The sequence below is a fragment of the Monodon monoceros genome, unplaced genomic scaffold (assembly GCF_005190385.1).
Source record: "Monodon monoceros isolate NGI ecotype Baffin Bay Population unplaced genomic scaffold, NGI_Narwhal_1 Super_Scaffold_4, whole genome shotgun sequence".
NCBI classification, from domain to species: Eukaryota; Metazoa; Chordata; class Mammalia; order Artiodactyla; family Monodontidae; genus Monodon; species Monodon monoceros.
In genome coordinates this window covers 4,538,113-4,555,237 of record NW_021703781.1, presented here as the reverse complement: position 1 = coordinate 4,555,237, position 17,125 = coordinate 4,538,113, and the positions used below count along the sequence as shown (strand labels likewise).

At 37.8% G+C, this 17,125-nt stretch overlaps 1 protein-coding gene across 1 annotated transcript in view; it reads left to right on the top strand.

Moving 5' to 3' along the window:
- Positions 1 to 17,125, top strand: part of TARBP1 (TAR (HIV-1) RNA binding protein 1) — a 63,191-nt gene that overhangs the window by 5,247 nt on the left and 40,819 nt on the right. The window contains exons 2-9 of the mRNA XM_029200854.1: positions 868 to 937; positions 3,164 to 3,312; positions 4,402 to 4,454; positions 6,169 to 6,266; positions 8,939 to 9,074; positions 10,006 to 10,102; positions 11,263 to 11,352; positions 15,237 to 15,378. Coding sequence (XP_029056687.1) covers positions 868 to 937; positions 3,164 to 3,312; positions 4,402 to 4,454; positions 6,169 to 6,266; positions 8,939 to 9,074; positions 10,006 to 10,102; positions 11,263 to 11,352; positions 15,237 to 15,378 — 835 coding nt within the window. The remainder of the gene's footprint in view (positions 1 to 867; positions 938 to 3,163; positions 3,313 to 4,401; positions 4,455 to 6,168; positions 6,267 to 8,938; positions 9,075 to 10,005; positions 10,103 to 11,262; positions 11,353 to 15,236; positions 15,379 to 17,125) is intronic.

The window sequence follows — 17,125 nt, the reverse complement described above, 5'->3', positions numbered from 1 at the left end:
CCCCCTCTGTCTCTCCCTCCCTCCCTCCCTCCCTCACTCTCTTACATCTTTGCATTCTTGGTCCTGAGAATGGAAACTTGAAAAATCATTTGCAGTCAACTTTGAGTTCATTTTTGTAGGATCTTAGTTTTTAGGTTGAGAAGAATCTCTTAAGATTACCTACTCTAGTGCAATGTTCTCAAACTTTAACATTCATTAGAATCACCCAGATGGCTTATGAAAGTGTCCGGCCTGCAAAGTTTCTGATTCAGTAGGTCTGCGGTGGGGCCTGAGAATTCAGATATTTTACATGTTCCTTGGAGATCCATAAGCTGCCATTCTGGGCACCACACTTGGAGAACCCCTGTTGTAGGGGTTCTCAGTCCATAAGGTGCGGGGCCTGCCATCGTGGAGCCACTGGGAGGTGTCAGTCCAGATGCATTGTTTGTGGACTAAAATAAAGAATTACTCATATGTACTAAATATATGTAGGTACAAGGATGAGCAATAAAGGAAAAGCATTTCTAAACTTATGGTTTTCCTGAATCAGTATATCCTCAAGACCCTCGCTATTTAGAAACTGTGATTTACCTTTAGTTTGTAGGGTATGTAAATTAGACGCTGGTATCTGTAGCAGAGTCTAAGAATGAAGAGCCTTGAACTCAGAACTGACTCTGCTTCTAAATGTGTGGCCTTGAGCAACGTCAGTAACTAGATAAAGCATCGCAGTATTTTTTCCTCTTTGTAACATATTGGTATACAGGCCCTGCCTCTTCTCCAGGGTGGTAAGGAGGAACAGAGTGACTGTTGTATAAATAGATGAAAAGTCTTTTGAGTTTTGAATGGTGAATTTTCATTTCCTGTGGCTTTTTGCTTTTGTTTTTTCAGATACATGTTATAAAGCCAGTTTTACCAAAGCTAAACAATCTGTTTGAATATGCAGTGTCAGAGGAAAATGGTAACAGTTACTTTTATTTTGCTTTTTTATAACACTTACAGTTTTTCCCCTTAATTTTATAATTAACTCTTATTCATTATAGAGCATGCTATAGGAATATATGAATTTACTGCTACCAAGAGACAGCTGCTAACATTCCAGATACATACCTTGTGGATTGATTGTTCATAATGTTTTTTTCTCACTCAGCAGTATAACCAAATGCATTTACCTATGTCCTTAAATAGTCTTTGAGAATTTAATTTTAAATGGCTGCAGAGTTTTCTATAATTTAGAGGTCTGGTAACTTATAAACTTCTGATTATAGAAAATTTCAGACATTCACGGAAGGAGAAGAGTTTGTATGATGAACCCCACCACCCGGCTTTAGCAGTGATCAACTCGTGCCAGTCTCTGTCTCACATCATATGTGGCCTTTCCTGCTCCCTCCCCATCAAATGATTTTGAAGCCCATTCCTAGACAGCATATCATTTCATCTGTAATTTTTTTTAGTATATATCCTTGAAACATAAGGGCTCTTTGGTAATGTTTTAATCATGGTGTATTATTCATTTTTAATAAGAGCTCTTTGGTATTACATATTTTATTTTAAGTGCTTTCCATCCTTATTCTCTTAATGTATCTGTTTCATTGTTAGAGTTATTTTCTTCAGGTTTCAGCTATTCTGTAGGTTGGACTTCTTAGGAAGAGAAAATTCCAAGATGCTATTTTAAATATGGTTTTTAAGTCCTGTATCAGTTCTATATTATGAGGGCTTTTCAGGAGAAATAAAATGAAGCTGGAGCTTCTTAAAATTATTTTATGAAATTAAGTTTAGATCAACGAGACAGCTAAATGCAAGCTCATGGTGTTTTGTATTCATATGAATGATAAAATGCTACATTATCATGTTTACACATGAGAAATAACCTAGGTAGATGGGTTTTATTGCCTACTTTAGATAATTACAACTTTAGTAGTTTGACCCCTTAGGAATTGAGCTTTATTCAGCTGATTGCTATGGTTGTTTTCTGATACACTGGGATTTTTCACAGACCGTAGGAATCTGTAGTCCCACCTGGGGCTAGAATTTAATTGAATCCTGTTGTGACTTCACTTATGCATTTACTGTTAAAATGATTCTCTTATTACCATGTCTTGCCCACAGCTCTTGGCAAACCAAATCAAATGGCGGTGACAGATTTTGAAAAATCACTGCCAAAGGATTGAACAAGCATCTTGGTGTAAATTCCAAAAAAAAAAAAAAAAGACTGATTTATTTATAGAATGCCATGAGTTAAAAATGCTGAGTTTTTTTTCTAATAGTGTTAAAGGATATTTCAAAAAAGTTAAAGTATGTCCAAGGTACATACTCCATTTTTTGTTTCTCACTCATTTGTATATTTACTTAATAGATGTTTACCTAGTGTCCAATACATGCTAAGCGCTGGGATAAAGTGGTGAGACAGATGTACTCTTTTTCACTTGATTTTTGTCTGTTTTCCAGGAAAAAATAGCTTTGATGGTAAGTTCTAGACAGGCAACAAACAAGAGGCAGAAATGGAGTTATTTTGATGATGAGTTCTAGACAGGCAACAAACAAGAGGCAGAAATGGAGTTATCTAGTGAGTGAGGCCATACCTTGGAGAGGGCAGCTAGGAAAGACCTGCCTGAAGAGTGACACAGAGGTTGAGGAGACAGCTCTGGGTGCAGAAGCCCTGAGATGGGAACAGCTGAGTGGGGTAGAGGACCCAACCAGTAAACCACAGCACAGTGGTATGGGAAGGCGGGTTAAGGTCGGAGTAGTTGTCAGAAGCAGTTCATGCCTCGCTTGTTTTTTAGTCTGAGTTTTGAGAAGCCACGCAAGGGTTTTAAATGGAGCAGGGACAGTTGCACGTTTCTGTATGAAAAATGGATTGAAGTAAGGTGAGAGAAGAATTGGTTGAAATCACCCCAAACCTAGAGTTTCAACCTGCGTGGGGTCATATTTAATTTTTGTACGCTGTAGCCACTATGACACTCGCTTGCGGCCTTTCTCAGTGAATCTCTCTGAAAATGGAATGCCAAATACTGAAGTTATTTTGGTTATTCAGTAATTAAACACCCTCAGATGTGATTAAAAAGAGACTCACTTTTGCGGTGTTGTAATGAAGTTAATGTGTTTGTGTTTAGTTTTGAATATATAGTCTACATGGGGCAACATGATGTGAGAATCTGAAGTCAACATTCGGTGTTTATTTCCACAGGATGTTGGCTCTTTCACCCATCCTGGCATCTGTGTATTTATAAAAGAATGTTTGAAAGTGAAAATAAAATCCTGACCAAAGAAGGCGTTACCCATTTTTTGGAGCTCTATGAAACAAGGGTTCTTCCCTTTTCAGCAGAATTTTCTGAGGTAATGACAGCCTTTCCCTTTCCTTTTTCCCTTTGTCAAAAGATGAGGGGCGAAGGTATTTGTTTTATCCTATGTGATCTTCAAAAAATATACACTAGGCCTTGAAAATTGCAAGTAACATTTTAGAGGTTTGCATACAACAAATCCTGTTTCTCTAAACTTCGCTATCGTACTGGGAGAACGCTTTCTGTAATGTAGTTTGTCGATAGGCTGCCTGCATCATTACCAGTAGTTCTTTGTTATCAGTATTCTGAACAAAAAAGTCAACAGCATGAAAACTGGTATAGAAGCGTGTTAGTGATATTGTTTCCACAGTTCTGAATCACAGAATTACCGCTCTTTGTTTAGTCACGCTAGTCCCCCAGTTCTGAGTCGATGAATTGCAGTCGACTGTACTGAGCAGAGGCTGCCTTTAGAGCCGTGTTATTAGCATCTATGCTTCCATTTATCAGAAATCACAGAAAGCAAAGAGATTGTGAGAGCTACAGCTGTGACTTAAAGTTTTATATTATGGTGCCACATGAGTCAGGTGGTCACTGACTTTGGTATGGTAATGTACCACTCATTTAGGGGTAACTGAAGTAAACTTTCCTAATTGTCCAACTACATGTATAGTGTTTTAATATGCATCATTTTTCTACATTCTCATAGCCTTCTTGCACTTCCTGGAAGCTTGCTTTTTTGTCTAGGAATATTTTTGAAGATACACTTTTCCCCCTTTATCTTCCAGGCATAGGGGCTTGAATTTTCTCTTGAGTATCTTTTTGTTTTTTCCTTTGTTACTATCTTTATTTTCCACCATGTGTCCCTTCTTTGGACTCTTTTCTTCCTTCTCAGCACAGCATGTACTCTCCTCTCAGTATTCCATATGTTTTTATCAGGTGGGAAAATTCAGTATTTGTTTTGTCATTCTGGTGGAATTAAGGTATCGTCCAAGACTATCATAAACCAACCTACAGCATGAGAGATCAGCTTTGCTTGTAACAGCTCTTCTGTAGCCCTGTGTAGGATATGCAGTTACAGCAAGCTGACTGTTCAAAATTACAGTTACAACTTAACATCAAATACTTTTTTCCTTTTTTTTTTTAGTTTATTATTGGGGCATTAATGGATGCACTTTCACAGAGCTCTCTATACAGCAGGTAAACAAACATTGTTATTTAGCAGCAATGCAGTCATATGTATTTGGTATATAAATTTCATGTGATTATGAAGTATGACCAGATTGTTTAATGAATTTGTTCCATAAATATACGTTGCCTTGTAGATATTCAGCTTTTTCTAACCATGTCATCCCTTCTGTGTTTGTTATTCTTCTTGCCTTTCTTCCAGTAGTTGTGTCAGGTGTTTCTCTTTTTCTTTCCTTTCCTACTTTGAACCCATCCATTCTTGACCTTTTGGGAAGGATATCTTACATAGCTACTTCTTCTCCCTTACTCCTGATTTCTGCCCTCTTGGAAATTGTAGTGGCTTTGGCTAACCAACACTTGACACTTTTATTTTTTCCTTTTTCTTTTAACTTTTGATCTTGACTTATAAAAAAGTTGTGAGAATAATACAAAGAATTCTCATTTATCTTTTATCCACATTCCCTAAGTGATACTGTTTAACCATATTTGCTTAATCGTCTTCTCTCTCATGACGATTTTGTGTGTGTGTGTGTATACCTCTGTTTCTTAGCTCTGTCTGCTGAGCAGACTTACCATCTATATTTCAGTGTCTGTCTGTCCATCCACCCATCCATATTAAAGACCATCAGTTCACACCAGCACATCCATTTCTAGTCCACTACCACAGGGTTCATTCTAACTTCCCCCTTTCCCTATCTGACGGTGGAGGCCATTCTCCATGACATATTGCTTATTTGACACCATTACCCTTTGTCCAGGTTGATACTGGGAAGAGTTTGTCAGTATTGTGCCTTATCCTCATTTTTTGAGCATTACCTGTATTCTTGAATTATATCTTCAAAAAGTTCCCTTGCTTTTGAAATTATGTTGTCTAATTTTGAAAACTAGGTTTTTTTATACTTGCAAGTCTTGTTTGGTATACCTCTAATAGAAAAAAACTCACCACCAACTTCTTTAAAATTTTTAAGTTAGTCTGTGCTAAGTTATATTAATATTTAGTCCTATTTAATATCGAAAGAGCATAGCAACGCTAGATTTGCCAATTATTTTTCAATTTCAAATAATCATTACTGTTGAATAGTTTTCTGAAGCAATTAGACCGCTGGAAAGCAGTAAAACCAACGTGGTGCCTTCTGAGAGCTGACAAACACATTTATTACGAAATGCCTTCAGTTCCCTAGCACCCTAATGTGTTCAATTAACAGATAATGTCCCTGGCCGAAGCATATAGCAAAAAAAAAAAAAGACAATGTGACTTTAGTAGATGTTAATAATTAAATGCTCTTGCAAAAGTTACTTATTACTAACATATGTCTTTCTGTGAATGTTATTTCTTTTATTTAACACTTAAAGATTTAAAATCATTGGATTAGGTGTTGGGAACAATAAAATATAATTTTAAAGTTTCATTTTTAGACTTTTTTTTAAACGATACTATTTGGCAAGATTCATATATGTGTGTCAGAGAAAGTGTCATTAAAAAAGAAATCCATGCCTGCTTAGTGTCGCACATTGCTAACTCACGTCTGTTTTCCTAGAAGATCTCTGATGTTTTTAGCAGAAGGATCCTCAAGATTTTACTGAAAAATAGAATGCAGGTTTAGAAGAAGAAGATGGTTTTATTGTTTTATTGTTGAAAGACATTTGGGCCATATTCCATTTAGTTTCAGTCTACTTATTTGTAAATAGATTTAAAATATTTGTTTTTTTTCCCCTTTGTCTGTAGGTCCCCAGGCCAGCTGATAGGAAGTGGTTCTCCACTGGGATTGAAATTACAGAAGTTCTTAGTCACTTACATTTCTCTTCTTCCAGAAGAAATAAAGAGTATGTGTCAGTAAAGAGTTTCTTTTTAATTTATTAGCTTAAATTTTTAGTATGTTGGTTATAAGCACCAACCTATGACTATTATAATCAGTATTATCAAAATAGTTCCTTTTTCCAGAGTATGCAAATTTTGTCAGAATTATACACATGTCCATTGAAACTGAGTACACAATTTTACTTTTGTATATAACGTGATACCAGTATTGGTATCCGTAGCATGGAAGCAGTTTTGCAGTGTGTGCTGCAGTTTGCCATTCTTTCCACTTGTCTCCATTCAGTTTCAAAAATGAGCAAAATAGGTCGAAGAAAGAAAGAACCTGGGCTTAGGAAAAAGTTATAAACAGAGTGTCTATTGTGGCAAAGTTGTCCCTTTATAGATATTGACTCAGAAAGATAAGAAAGGAAAAAATACTTGCTTTTCGTAAGACCTTGTATCCTAGAAATATCCCACTTCTTCAGGTTGGAGATGTACTTTTCTTCCTGATGGGCTATGTTGGTAAGCAAAGCACAAAACCGGTGGTATCTTGCTTGCCGAGTAGCAGGGCCCACTCTTCTTTCCGAGTCTTTTTTTTCATTCTGGGCTTTGTGACTTAGAAAGTGACCCTGGCTATGAAATATATATATATATATATACTTTTTCTTTTGTATTTAATCTGCAAATAGGGTGACCAATGACCAGTGGTACTATGTATTCAAAAGTCAGGGAAGAAAGAGAAAAGATGGTCACCTGTATATCACAACTTCAGATTTATAGAAAATGGATTGTTTTGATTACTTTTTTAAAAGGTTAAACTGGAGAAGATAACTGTCAGAGCCGTTCTTTAGTTTGCTAGAATTTGGAAGCTTACAGTCTGGGGATTCATTTGCCAACCACGTTGGCACATCTCACGTCATGACGGTGATCAGTGCCCCCCAGAGTTTGAGCGCCTAGAGTTTGTGGCCGTGTGACCCTGTCAGTGTGGTGAGTGAATAAGCAATAGAGGCTTGGCTGTTGCCATCGTCCTTGTGTCATGAGAGAGCTGTGAGGCAGAAGATGGGAACTGAATTAGTCCAACAGGAGGGAGGGCAGGTAGAATGTTTATTTACAGTTTTTACTTTGTAGTTTTTTCTGTCAATAATATCCTAAGCGTATCTAGTTCTGGGCTAGGCACTTTGGGAGATATAAAATACAGGTCATACCCTTTCAGGAGCGTCCAGGGATTTCTTAAAAGTCATTGTAAGTGATGATCTCAGGAAACAGACATTTTTATTAACTACTATGACTTGAAGATCCTTAAGATATCACATATTAGCAGAGAAAGCGGGATAGAGCACCATCCTTTTGTATCTCAAAATACTTAATTACAGTGATTAGATCCAGGGTAGGTACGAAATAACCTGTGAGAAAGATCTAATATCACTGCTTGCAGATACCAGAGGCCAGCTACCATTGGTACTTCTCATCCTGTGTTTCTTTAATATCTCCAACAGATGAATGGTTTCCAACAGTAAAAAATTTATCTTTTACCTTAACTATTAAATATATAGCTACGTGGTTATCAGAATTTCTACAATGCACTAGAATACTTACCTTACTAAAAAGGAATGAAATTGAAATGACATTGATTTTTTTTTTTTGTTCCCAACAGCTTTATTGAGATATAATTCACCATAAAATTCACCCTTTTAAATTGTTCAGTTCAGTGGTTTTTTAGTATAGTCACAAAGTTATACAACTATCACCACTAATTCCAGAATACTTTCATCATCCCCAAAAGAAACTCCTTGCCCATAAGTAATCAAGTCTCATTTTCCTTTCCCCTGGTTCCTGTCAGCTGCTAATTTACTTTCTGTCTCTCTAGATTTGCCTATTCTAAACATTTCATATAAATGGAATCATATAATACGTGGCCTTGTATTTTATGTCTGGCTTCTTTTGCTTAGCATAATGTTTTTAAGATTCACCTATGTTGTAACATTTATCAATATTCCATTCCTTTCTGTAGCTGAATAATATTCCACTGTGTAGATACTTCACATTCTGTTTATCCATTCATCAGTTGATAGATGTTTGGATTGTTTCCACTTTTAACTATTATGAATAACTCCTATGAATATTCACATACAGGTTTTTATATGAATGTAATCTTTCACTTCTCTTAATTATATACCTAGGAGTAGAATTGTTAGGTCAAATAGTAACTCTGTGTTTAACTTTTTTTTTTTTTTTTGCGGTACGCGGGCCTCTCGCTGTCGTGGCCTCTTCCGTTGTGGAGCACAGGCTCCAGATGCACAGGCTCAGCGGCCATGGCTCGCAGGCCCAGCCGCTCCACGGCATGTGGGATCCTCCCGGACCGGGGCTCGAACCCGTGTCCCCCCTGCATAGGCAGGCGGACTCTCAACCACTGTGCCACCAGGGAAGCCGTGTGTTTAACTTTTAAAGGAGCCACCAAACTCTTTTCCACACTGGCTGTACCATTTTACATTTCCACCAAGAATGTCTGAGCGTTCATGTCTCCACATCCTGGTTAACACTTGTTATTGTCTGTCCTTTTGACGGTAGCCATCCTAATGGGTGTGAAGTTGTATCTCATTATGGTTTTTGATTTGCATTTCTCTACATAAAGTATGATGTTGAGCATCTTTTCACGTGCTTGTTGGCAACAATGACGTCTTAAAACTTTTTCTTTCAGGTAGTTTCCTGTTAAAGTTTATTCAGAAGATGACGAGCCGACATTGGTGTGCTATTCCCATTTTGTTTCTATCTAAGGCTTTGGCAAATATCCCAAGATGTAAAGCCCTGGGTATAGAAGGGCTTCTTGCCCTGAGGTAATGTACTCTGAGTATGTTCACATACGGTTATTTGTCGTACCTTTCCATTAGTAAATTTTGTTTTTCCTTCTGCTTTAATCCCTAGTGAGTGGTTTTAGTTAATATCAGCATCGGGATTTTTCGCTCTTAATTTTATATAATAAAAAAGTAAATTAAAAAAATCTATTCATATAGTTGAACTTATTTTGTTTTATGAATTACTAATTTAAATATATGCCATAATACATACTATTGGATTATAGTCACTTTAAAAATAAGGCCAGTAAGTTGTTTTTATTACATTAATATGTAGGAAACTAGAGATAAAATAACAAATATTAATATTGATTACAAAGTATTTCAAAAAAGTGTAAAATTCTTACTTTGAAATTGTCTTTTTTTTTTAAATAAATTTATTTATTTTTGGCTGCGTTAGGTCTTCATTGCTGTGCGCGGGCTTTCTCTAGTTGCGGTGAGCAGAGGCTACTCTTTTTTGCGGTGCGTGGGCTTCTCATTGCGGTGGCTTCTCTTGCTGCGGCGCGTGGACTCCAGGCGCGCGAGCTTCAGTAGTTGTGGCACACAGGCTCAGTAGTTGTGGCTCACAGGCTCTAGAGCACAGGCTCAGCAGTTGTGGCGCACGGGCTTAGTTGCTCCACGGCATGTGGGATCTTGCCAGACGAGGGATTGAACCCGTGTCCCCTGCATTGGCAGGCGGATTCTTAAACCCTGCGCCACCAGGGAAGTCCTTATCTTGTTTTTAAAAGGAGATTTGTTTCATATTAAAATTGAGCTCCACTAGAGGCCTTAATTATTTAATAGCTTTGAAATTCTCCTGGCAGTGACTGTCTGCGTTAGAAAGTGTAGATATATTAAATCAAGTTGTCAGTTACCACAAACTATCAGAATTGTCCTGAGACCATGGAAGTGCGTGTGTTTTCTCCTGTGTCAGGGACGTTCTTCAGTGCACCATGATCACACATCAGATCCTGCTGCGAGGGGCAGCGCAGTGCTATCTCCTTCAGACGGCCATGAATCTGGTAGACGTGGTGAGTTTATCTTTCTTCCTAATGTTAACTCCAGTTTCCTAGTCTTTCTTAGTGAGTGGCTGTTCATAGAAGAGTTAACACCGCAGGCCTGTGATGCTGTCGTTAGAAAGCCCTGCTTATAAGGTTGGCCCTTGGCTGGCATCTGGGAACTTGGATTTCAGGAGGGTTCCCACCATCCTACCTACTGTGCCTGCACTACTCATACAAACAGTGTGGTCTCTACTGAACACCTGCTTTCCTTCCCGGGGTCTGGAATTGTAGGTGCGATGCAGGGGGTGTCTGTGTGACCAGCTCCCAGTAAAAACCCTGGGTGCTGGGTCTCTAAGGAGCTCCCCTGGTAGGCATTTTAACGTCGGTGGGGTAGCTGGGTGACCGTACCGGGAGAGGACTCTTGGAAGCTTTCACCTGGTTTCCTCTGTACTTTTTGTGCACGTCTTCCAGGAAATTGACATTCAAGGAAAACCTTTATTCTCTGTTTTTCACAGAGCTCCAGTAACACTACTGCTGAGAACAGGGGTCAGCAAACATTTTTGTGAAGGGCTGGATTAGTATATATTTTAGGCTTTTTGAGTCATACGGTCTCTGTCACAACTACTCAAGAGCAGCCATAGACCATTTATAAATAAATGGGCATGGCTGTGTTCCAGTAAAACTTCACTTACAAAACAGGCTGTGAGTGGTTTTGCTGACCCCCAGCTTAGAGCAAGCTATCTTAATTGAAGATGCGCAACCTTCAGGGAATGAAAAGACCTGGGTGGTTTTCTTAAGGCGGGGTCATTTTTGCAGCGTTGAAAAGTAAGATTCACTTTTAAGTAATAAGTAATTTCTTACAGGCTGTTTCTGTTTTTGCTTTTAGATCTGTGACTGTTTTACCTCTAAGATAGCAACCTCGATTTTAAGGAAACTAGATTTATGAAGTGATCTTTCATTTTCTATAATGGTCATAGATAATTGCATATAATTGCATGTTTGTAGTCAATGTCTTCCCATTAAAAGTTGAGTAATGTTTTCTTTTTAGAAAGTAGCTTTCGATTTACCAAATAGTATTCTACTGTAAGTGGTCTGCTAGACTGCTTTTGCAGTGATTTTGATTCAGTGATGTTTGATTCAAACATTTTTAAATGAGTAATTTTTTAAAACTGCCCTGCCCCCCCCCCCAGGAGAAAGTGTCCCTCTCTGATGTCTCATCTCTTGTCATGTCACTGAGACAAGAGGAGTCCTTCAGACGAGGAACTTCATTGTGGACAGAGGTGAGCCTGAAAATAATTTAATGATAAGGTCTTTGAAAACTTTGTGAAAAATTGTTATCTAATTGAATTCGTTACTAGCCTTTTATGTAAAATATGATTGCTTTGCTATCTGTCACCAGGGGTTTTTAAAACTTATTTGCTTTGAGTGGATGTAACCAGTAACGCTGCTGAGGTTCCTATGGAGAAACGGGGGCAGGAAGTATCTGGAATAGAGAAGGACCGGTTTGGGGGTGGGGGGCAGTGTTAGTGGGCAGATCCCGATTCCGGATGAGATGTCCTGGGAGTGATGATTTTAAATGATATATTAATACATATGATATTTCTAAACAAATTAAGATTATACTGTTTTGAATTTTATTTTTCATCTTTACCTACATTTGAATATTATATAGCATGTTGGCTAAATAGTTCCCCAATATGGGATATTTAAAAATTCGGTTGATTAAATATTTTAGAATTTATTTAATCAGTTCCTTTTGTTGGACTTCTGCTTCAGATCTTATTTCATCTAGAAATATGTACTACTAAAAGATGAAGATACTGCTAAGAAATACGCCCTTATCACACCTAAAAATGTTATTAATTTCTTGATTCAAATATGCGGTGTTTAATTTATCCAGATGTTCAATAAATGTGTTTTTCTGTTTGTTTTTTGCATTTTGTTTGTTCAAATAGTCAGTTTTATTCAAGTACCCAAATAAGGTCTATTCATTGGATCGATATGTATAGTTTGTAAATGGTGGTTAATCCACCTGGAACTTATTTTGATATCTGGTGTGAGCTGTGAGGTTTAAATGAAAAAATGCATGTAAACATGTTTCAGACTGTGCTTGGCCCATGCTAAGTGTAAATATCTACGGCTACTATTGTCTTTTCCCCTTGGTTTGATCAGATAGCTGCTTGGTTTAAGTTTACAGAAAAAAAATGAACAGAAAGTACAGAGAGTTCCCATATACCCGCTGGGTACCCTCCGCATCCAACACCTGTGGCTGTTATTATTAGCATCTTGCGTTAAACATGGTACATTGTTACCATTGATGAGCCAATACTGATACATTATTATTAACTACTGTTCATAATTTACATTACGGTTCACTCTTTGTGCCATACATTCTGTGGGCTTTGACATGTGTCCACCGTTGCAGTATCACACAGAATAGTTTCCGTGCTGGAAAAATCCCCAGTTCACCCAGTAATTCCTGTCTTCTCTTGCTCCCCCAAACCCCTGGCAGCCCCAGGTATTTCACTGCCTCCATAGTTTCCAGAACGTCCTGCAGTTGGAATCATACGTTGTGAAGCCTTTTCAGATTGGCTTCTTTCAATAAGCTGTAATATGCCTTTGAGGTTCCTCCATGTCTTTTCATGGCTTGGTAGCACGTTTCTTTTTAGCACTGAATAATATTCCTTTGTCTGGGTGTGCCGTTGTTTATCCATTCACCAACTGAAGGACATCTTGTTTGCTTTTCAGTCCTGGCAGTTATGAGTAAAGTTGGTATAAACATTTACATACAGGTTTGTGTGTGGACATAACTTTTCAGCTCATTAGAGTAAATACCGAGGAACACAGTTTCTGGATTTTATGGCAAGAGTATGTTTGGTTTCTTAAGAAACTGCCCTTCATCTGAGGACGCGTACAATCATGGATCATGAAGTATCATAGTATTTACTACTGAAAAAATCCACATGTAAGTGGACCTGCACAGTGTAAACCCGTGTCGTTAAGGATCAACTGTATTTTTTTTAAACATCTTTATTGGAGTATAATTGCATTACAATGTTGTGTTAGTTTCTGCTGTATAACAAAGTGAATCAGCTGTATGCATACGTATATCCCCATATACCCTCCTTCTTGCGTCTCCCTCCCACCCTCCCTATCCCACCCCTCTAGGTGGTCACAAGGCACTGAGCAGATCTCCCTGTGCTATGCAGCTGCTTCCCACTAGCTATCTGTTTTACATTTGGTAGTGTGTATATGTCAATGCTACTCTCTCACTTCGTCCCAGCTTACCCTTCCCCCTCCCCGTGTCCTCGAGTCCATTCTCTACATCTGCATCTTTATTCCTGTCCTGCCCCTAGGTTCATCAGAACCATTTTTTTAAGATTCCATATATATGTGTTAGCATACGGTATTTGTTTTTCTCTTTCTGACTTACTTCACTCTCTGTGACGGACCCTGGGTCCATCCACTTCACTACAAATAACTCAATTTCGTTTCTTTTTATGGCTGAGTAATATTCCTTGTATATATGTGTGACATCTTCTTTATCCATTCATCTCTCGATGGACGCTTAGGTTGCTTCCATGTCCTGGCTATTGTATATAGTGCTGCAATGAACATGGTGGTACATGACTCTTTGAATTATGGTTTTCTCAGGGTATATGCCCAGTAGTGGGATTGCTGGGTCATATGGTAGTTCTATTTTTAAGGAAGCTGCGCACTGTTCTCTATAGAGGCTGTATCAATTTACATTCCCACCAACAGTGCAGGAGGGTTGCCTTTTCTCCACACCCTCTCCAGCATTTATTGTTTGTAGATTTTTTGATGATGGCCATTCTGATGGGTGTGAGGTGATACCTCATTGTGGTTTTGATTTGCATTTCTCTAATGATTAGCGATGTTGAGCATTCTTTCAAGTGTTTGTTGGCAGTCTGTATATCTTCTTTGGGGAAATGTCTATTGAGGTCTTCTGCCCATTTTTGGATTGGGTTGTTTGTTTTTCTGATATTGAGCTGCATGAGCTGCTTGTATAATTTGGAGATTAATCCTTTATCCGTTGATTTGTTTGCAAATATTTTCTATTCTGAGTTGTCTTTGCATCTTGTTTATGGTTTCCTTTGCTGTGCAAAAGCTTTGAAGTTTCATTTGGTCCCATTTGTTTATTTTTGTTTTTATTTCCATTTCTGTAGGAGGTGGGTCAAAAAGGATCTTGCTGCTATGTTTGTCATAGAGTGTTCTGCCTATGTTTTCCTCTAAGAGTTTTAAAGTGTCTGGCCTTACATTTGTGTGTGTGGGTTTTTTTTTTTAAACCTAACTTTTTGTTTGTTTGTTTGTTTTTGGTTGTGTTGGATCTTTGTTGCTGCATGTGGGCTTTCTCTAGTTGCGTCAAGAGGGAGCTACTCTTTGTTGTGGTGCGTGGGCTTCTCATTGTGGTGGCTTCTCTTGTTGCAGATCACGGGCTTTAGGTGCCCGGGCTTCACTGGTTGTGGCTTGCAGGCTGCAGAGTGCAGGATCAGTAGTTGTGGCACACAGGCTTAGTTGCTCTGCAGCATGTGGGATCTTCCCAGACCAGGGATTGAACCCGTGTCCCCTGCATTGGTAGGTGGATTCTTAACCCCTGCACCACCAGGGAAGTCCTGGCCTTACATTTGCATCAACTGTATTTTAAAATGCACATATCATAGAAAATAAACTTGCAGGAAGGGTAGGAACTTTCATTATAACTTACATCTCAAATTCTATGTTCTCTCATAAATAAATCCTCATTTTAGTATATGAAGCTGGAATAAATTTTAATTTAAGACTAATCTTTTGTGCATAATGAGTTATTTTTCGTAGAGATGTTCGTTAGAACACCTTATCAAAATGTGCATTTTATATTAGGTGCTTTAAAAATTCTTGCCTGTTAATGAAGTTTATAAGTTCTTTGAAGAGGTTAGAAAACACACACACACACACACGTGTGTGTATATACACACATACATACGAACACTTTTCTGTCTGAGCTATCTGCGGAACTCAATCATGACAATAAATGTTCTGTTACTTTGTTGTGTTCAGTCATTTAAATTCAGTTTATTGTGGAGGAAAGAAAATTGGCTTAGGGAAGTTAGAAACCCTTTGTTCAGTTAAGCTTTTAAAATAAGTAATGACTTTTCTTTTCTAGCTCTGTGATTGGCTGCGTGTTAATGAAAGCTGTTTTAGGCGACCCTTAACTTGTAGCTCCATTGGACTTCACGAGACATCCTCTTTAAATGCTTATGTAAAGAACCTAGTCCAAGAGTATATTAAGTCACCTGCCTGGGAAGGTAAGTCCGAAATCATTTTTATGGACTGATATATCCAAAACATTTTCAAAGAGCTTTTTAGTAGTTTTTCAGATCGAGATTCAGGCTTAACCAAATATATGCCAATTTATGGATGTCAGAGTTGTATTTCAGCCAAATAATGTGAATAAACAGAATGTAAAAATACTGTTTCGTAACTTGTACTTTATTTGTTCTAGAACTTGAGATTTTAAACATTTTAAATGTTTTAAGAAGTTGCCTGGGTAGGACTCGGGCACAAATACATTTATTTATTCTACAAGTATAGAATCTTTGTTGGCTCGATCTGCAGATGTGTTTTTGGAGCCTCGGTAGTGGAAATATTTGTAGATAAATCTGTTCATCTTTTGTTTGTTTTCAAAGCATTACATTTAGTGTGAACTGATTATGAAAAGTAATTTTAGAGAAAAATTATGTTTGTTAGTTTCTTCTTTTTACCAGATACTTAGCAAAGATCAATTTTGCATCTTCTTTAGGGAAATGTGTTAAGACTGCTTTCTAATGCTTCCTCATCATTAAAGTCATTAGTGATAATTGGGGTAAATTGCACCTTTGAATTTAACGTGTCTTAAATTTCCTAGCTTTGTCTCAGACCAAGTCATTTTCATCTCCCGATTTCTCTAATCTGATCATGGAATAGGTCTTAAATGATTATATAATTATCCTTCCAAAATACATGAGTTTATCTGTTTGTTCTTCATAGAACATTTCTCTTTTATGTTTTATTCTCTTTGTCGTCTAGTGAATTTTCTGTACTGTTACTTGCGAGATTCTTTTCTTAGACCTATAAAAGTAAATAAATTTTAGTCCCTACTAGAGTAAACATAGATTCAACTCCCTGAAGTATCTATAGAACTTGTCTTATAATTCAGTGCATAACAGCATCAAGTCTGATTAAATAATTCAAAATTGGATAAAATAAGATTTTTAGAGTTTCTTCCTTAACATTTCTAGAACTTAAAATATACTGTTTATATAATATGCTATTTTAAGTTTTTAAAAAATTGATCTCAAGTGCAAAGGAGGTGTGTGTGTGTGTGTGGGTGTGTGTGTGTGTGTGTGTGTGGGTGTAATATTTTTGACTCTTAATGCCCTTGGCTAAGTGCCTTTATAAAATTTTAGTTTAGTTATCAATTACTGGGCAGTTTTCAGAACAAGGTAATAAATTCCAAAGCACACATTTAACTTGAGTTTTTGAGCATAAAATACATATAGCATTCAAATTTGTTTTTATATAAAGACTCCTCAGCTCAGGTGTTTTTAATGAGATTCTACACCTGAAGGAGCTTTTTTCTTCGGGTTTGACGTGGTCAGTACAGGTAGATTTTACACTGATGATTCAGCAACCATATATCAAATGTTACTTCTAGGTGCCAGACACTGGAGTCACAGAGATAAAAGGTATGTCCCCCACCCTCAGAGAGAGCATGGTCTAGCAAGGGAGTTGATAAGTAAGCAGATAATCTTAGCGCAATGCCCTGAAAGCCATAAGCACTGGGATGGGGAACCCGGGTGAGCAATACTGATCCAGAACAGGTAGACCTGTGGGGGTCAGGAGGGGTCACCAGATGAGGTGACAGCTAACGAGTGAATAGAAATTAAGGTGGAAAGGGAGAAGGCGTATCCTGCAAGGCTTGGATGAACTTGCATCCAGGGAACTGAAAGTAGGTAGGCATCCATCTGTTTCTGTCTGTCTACAGCATGGACCCCAGGTAGGAATGGTTAAGAG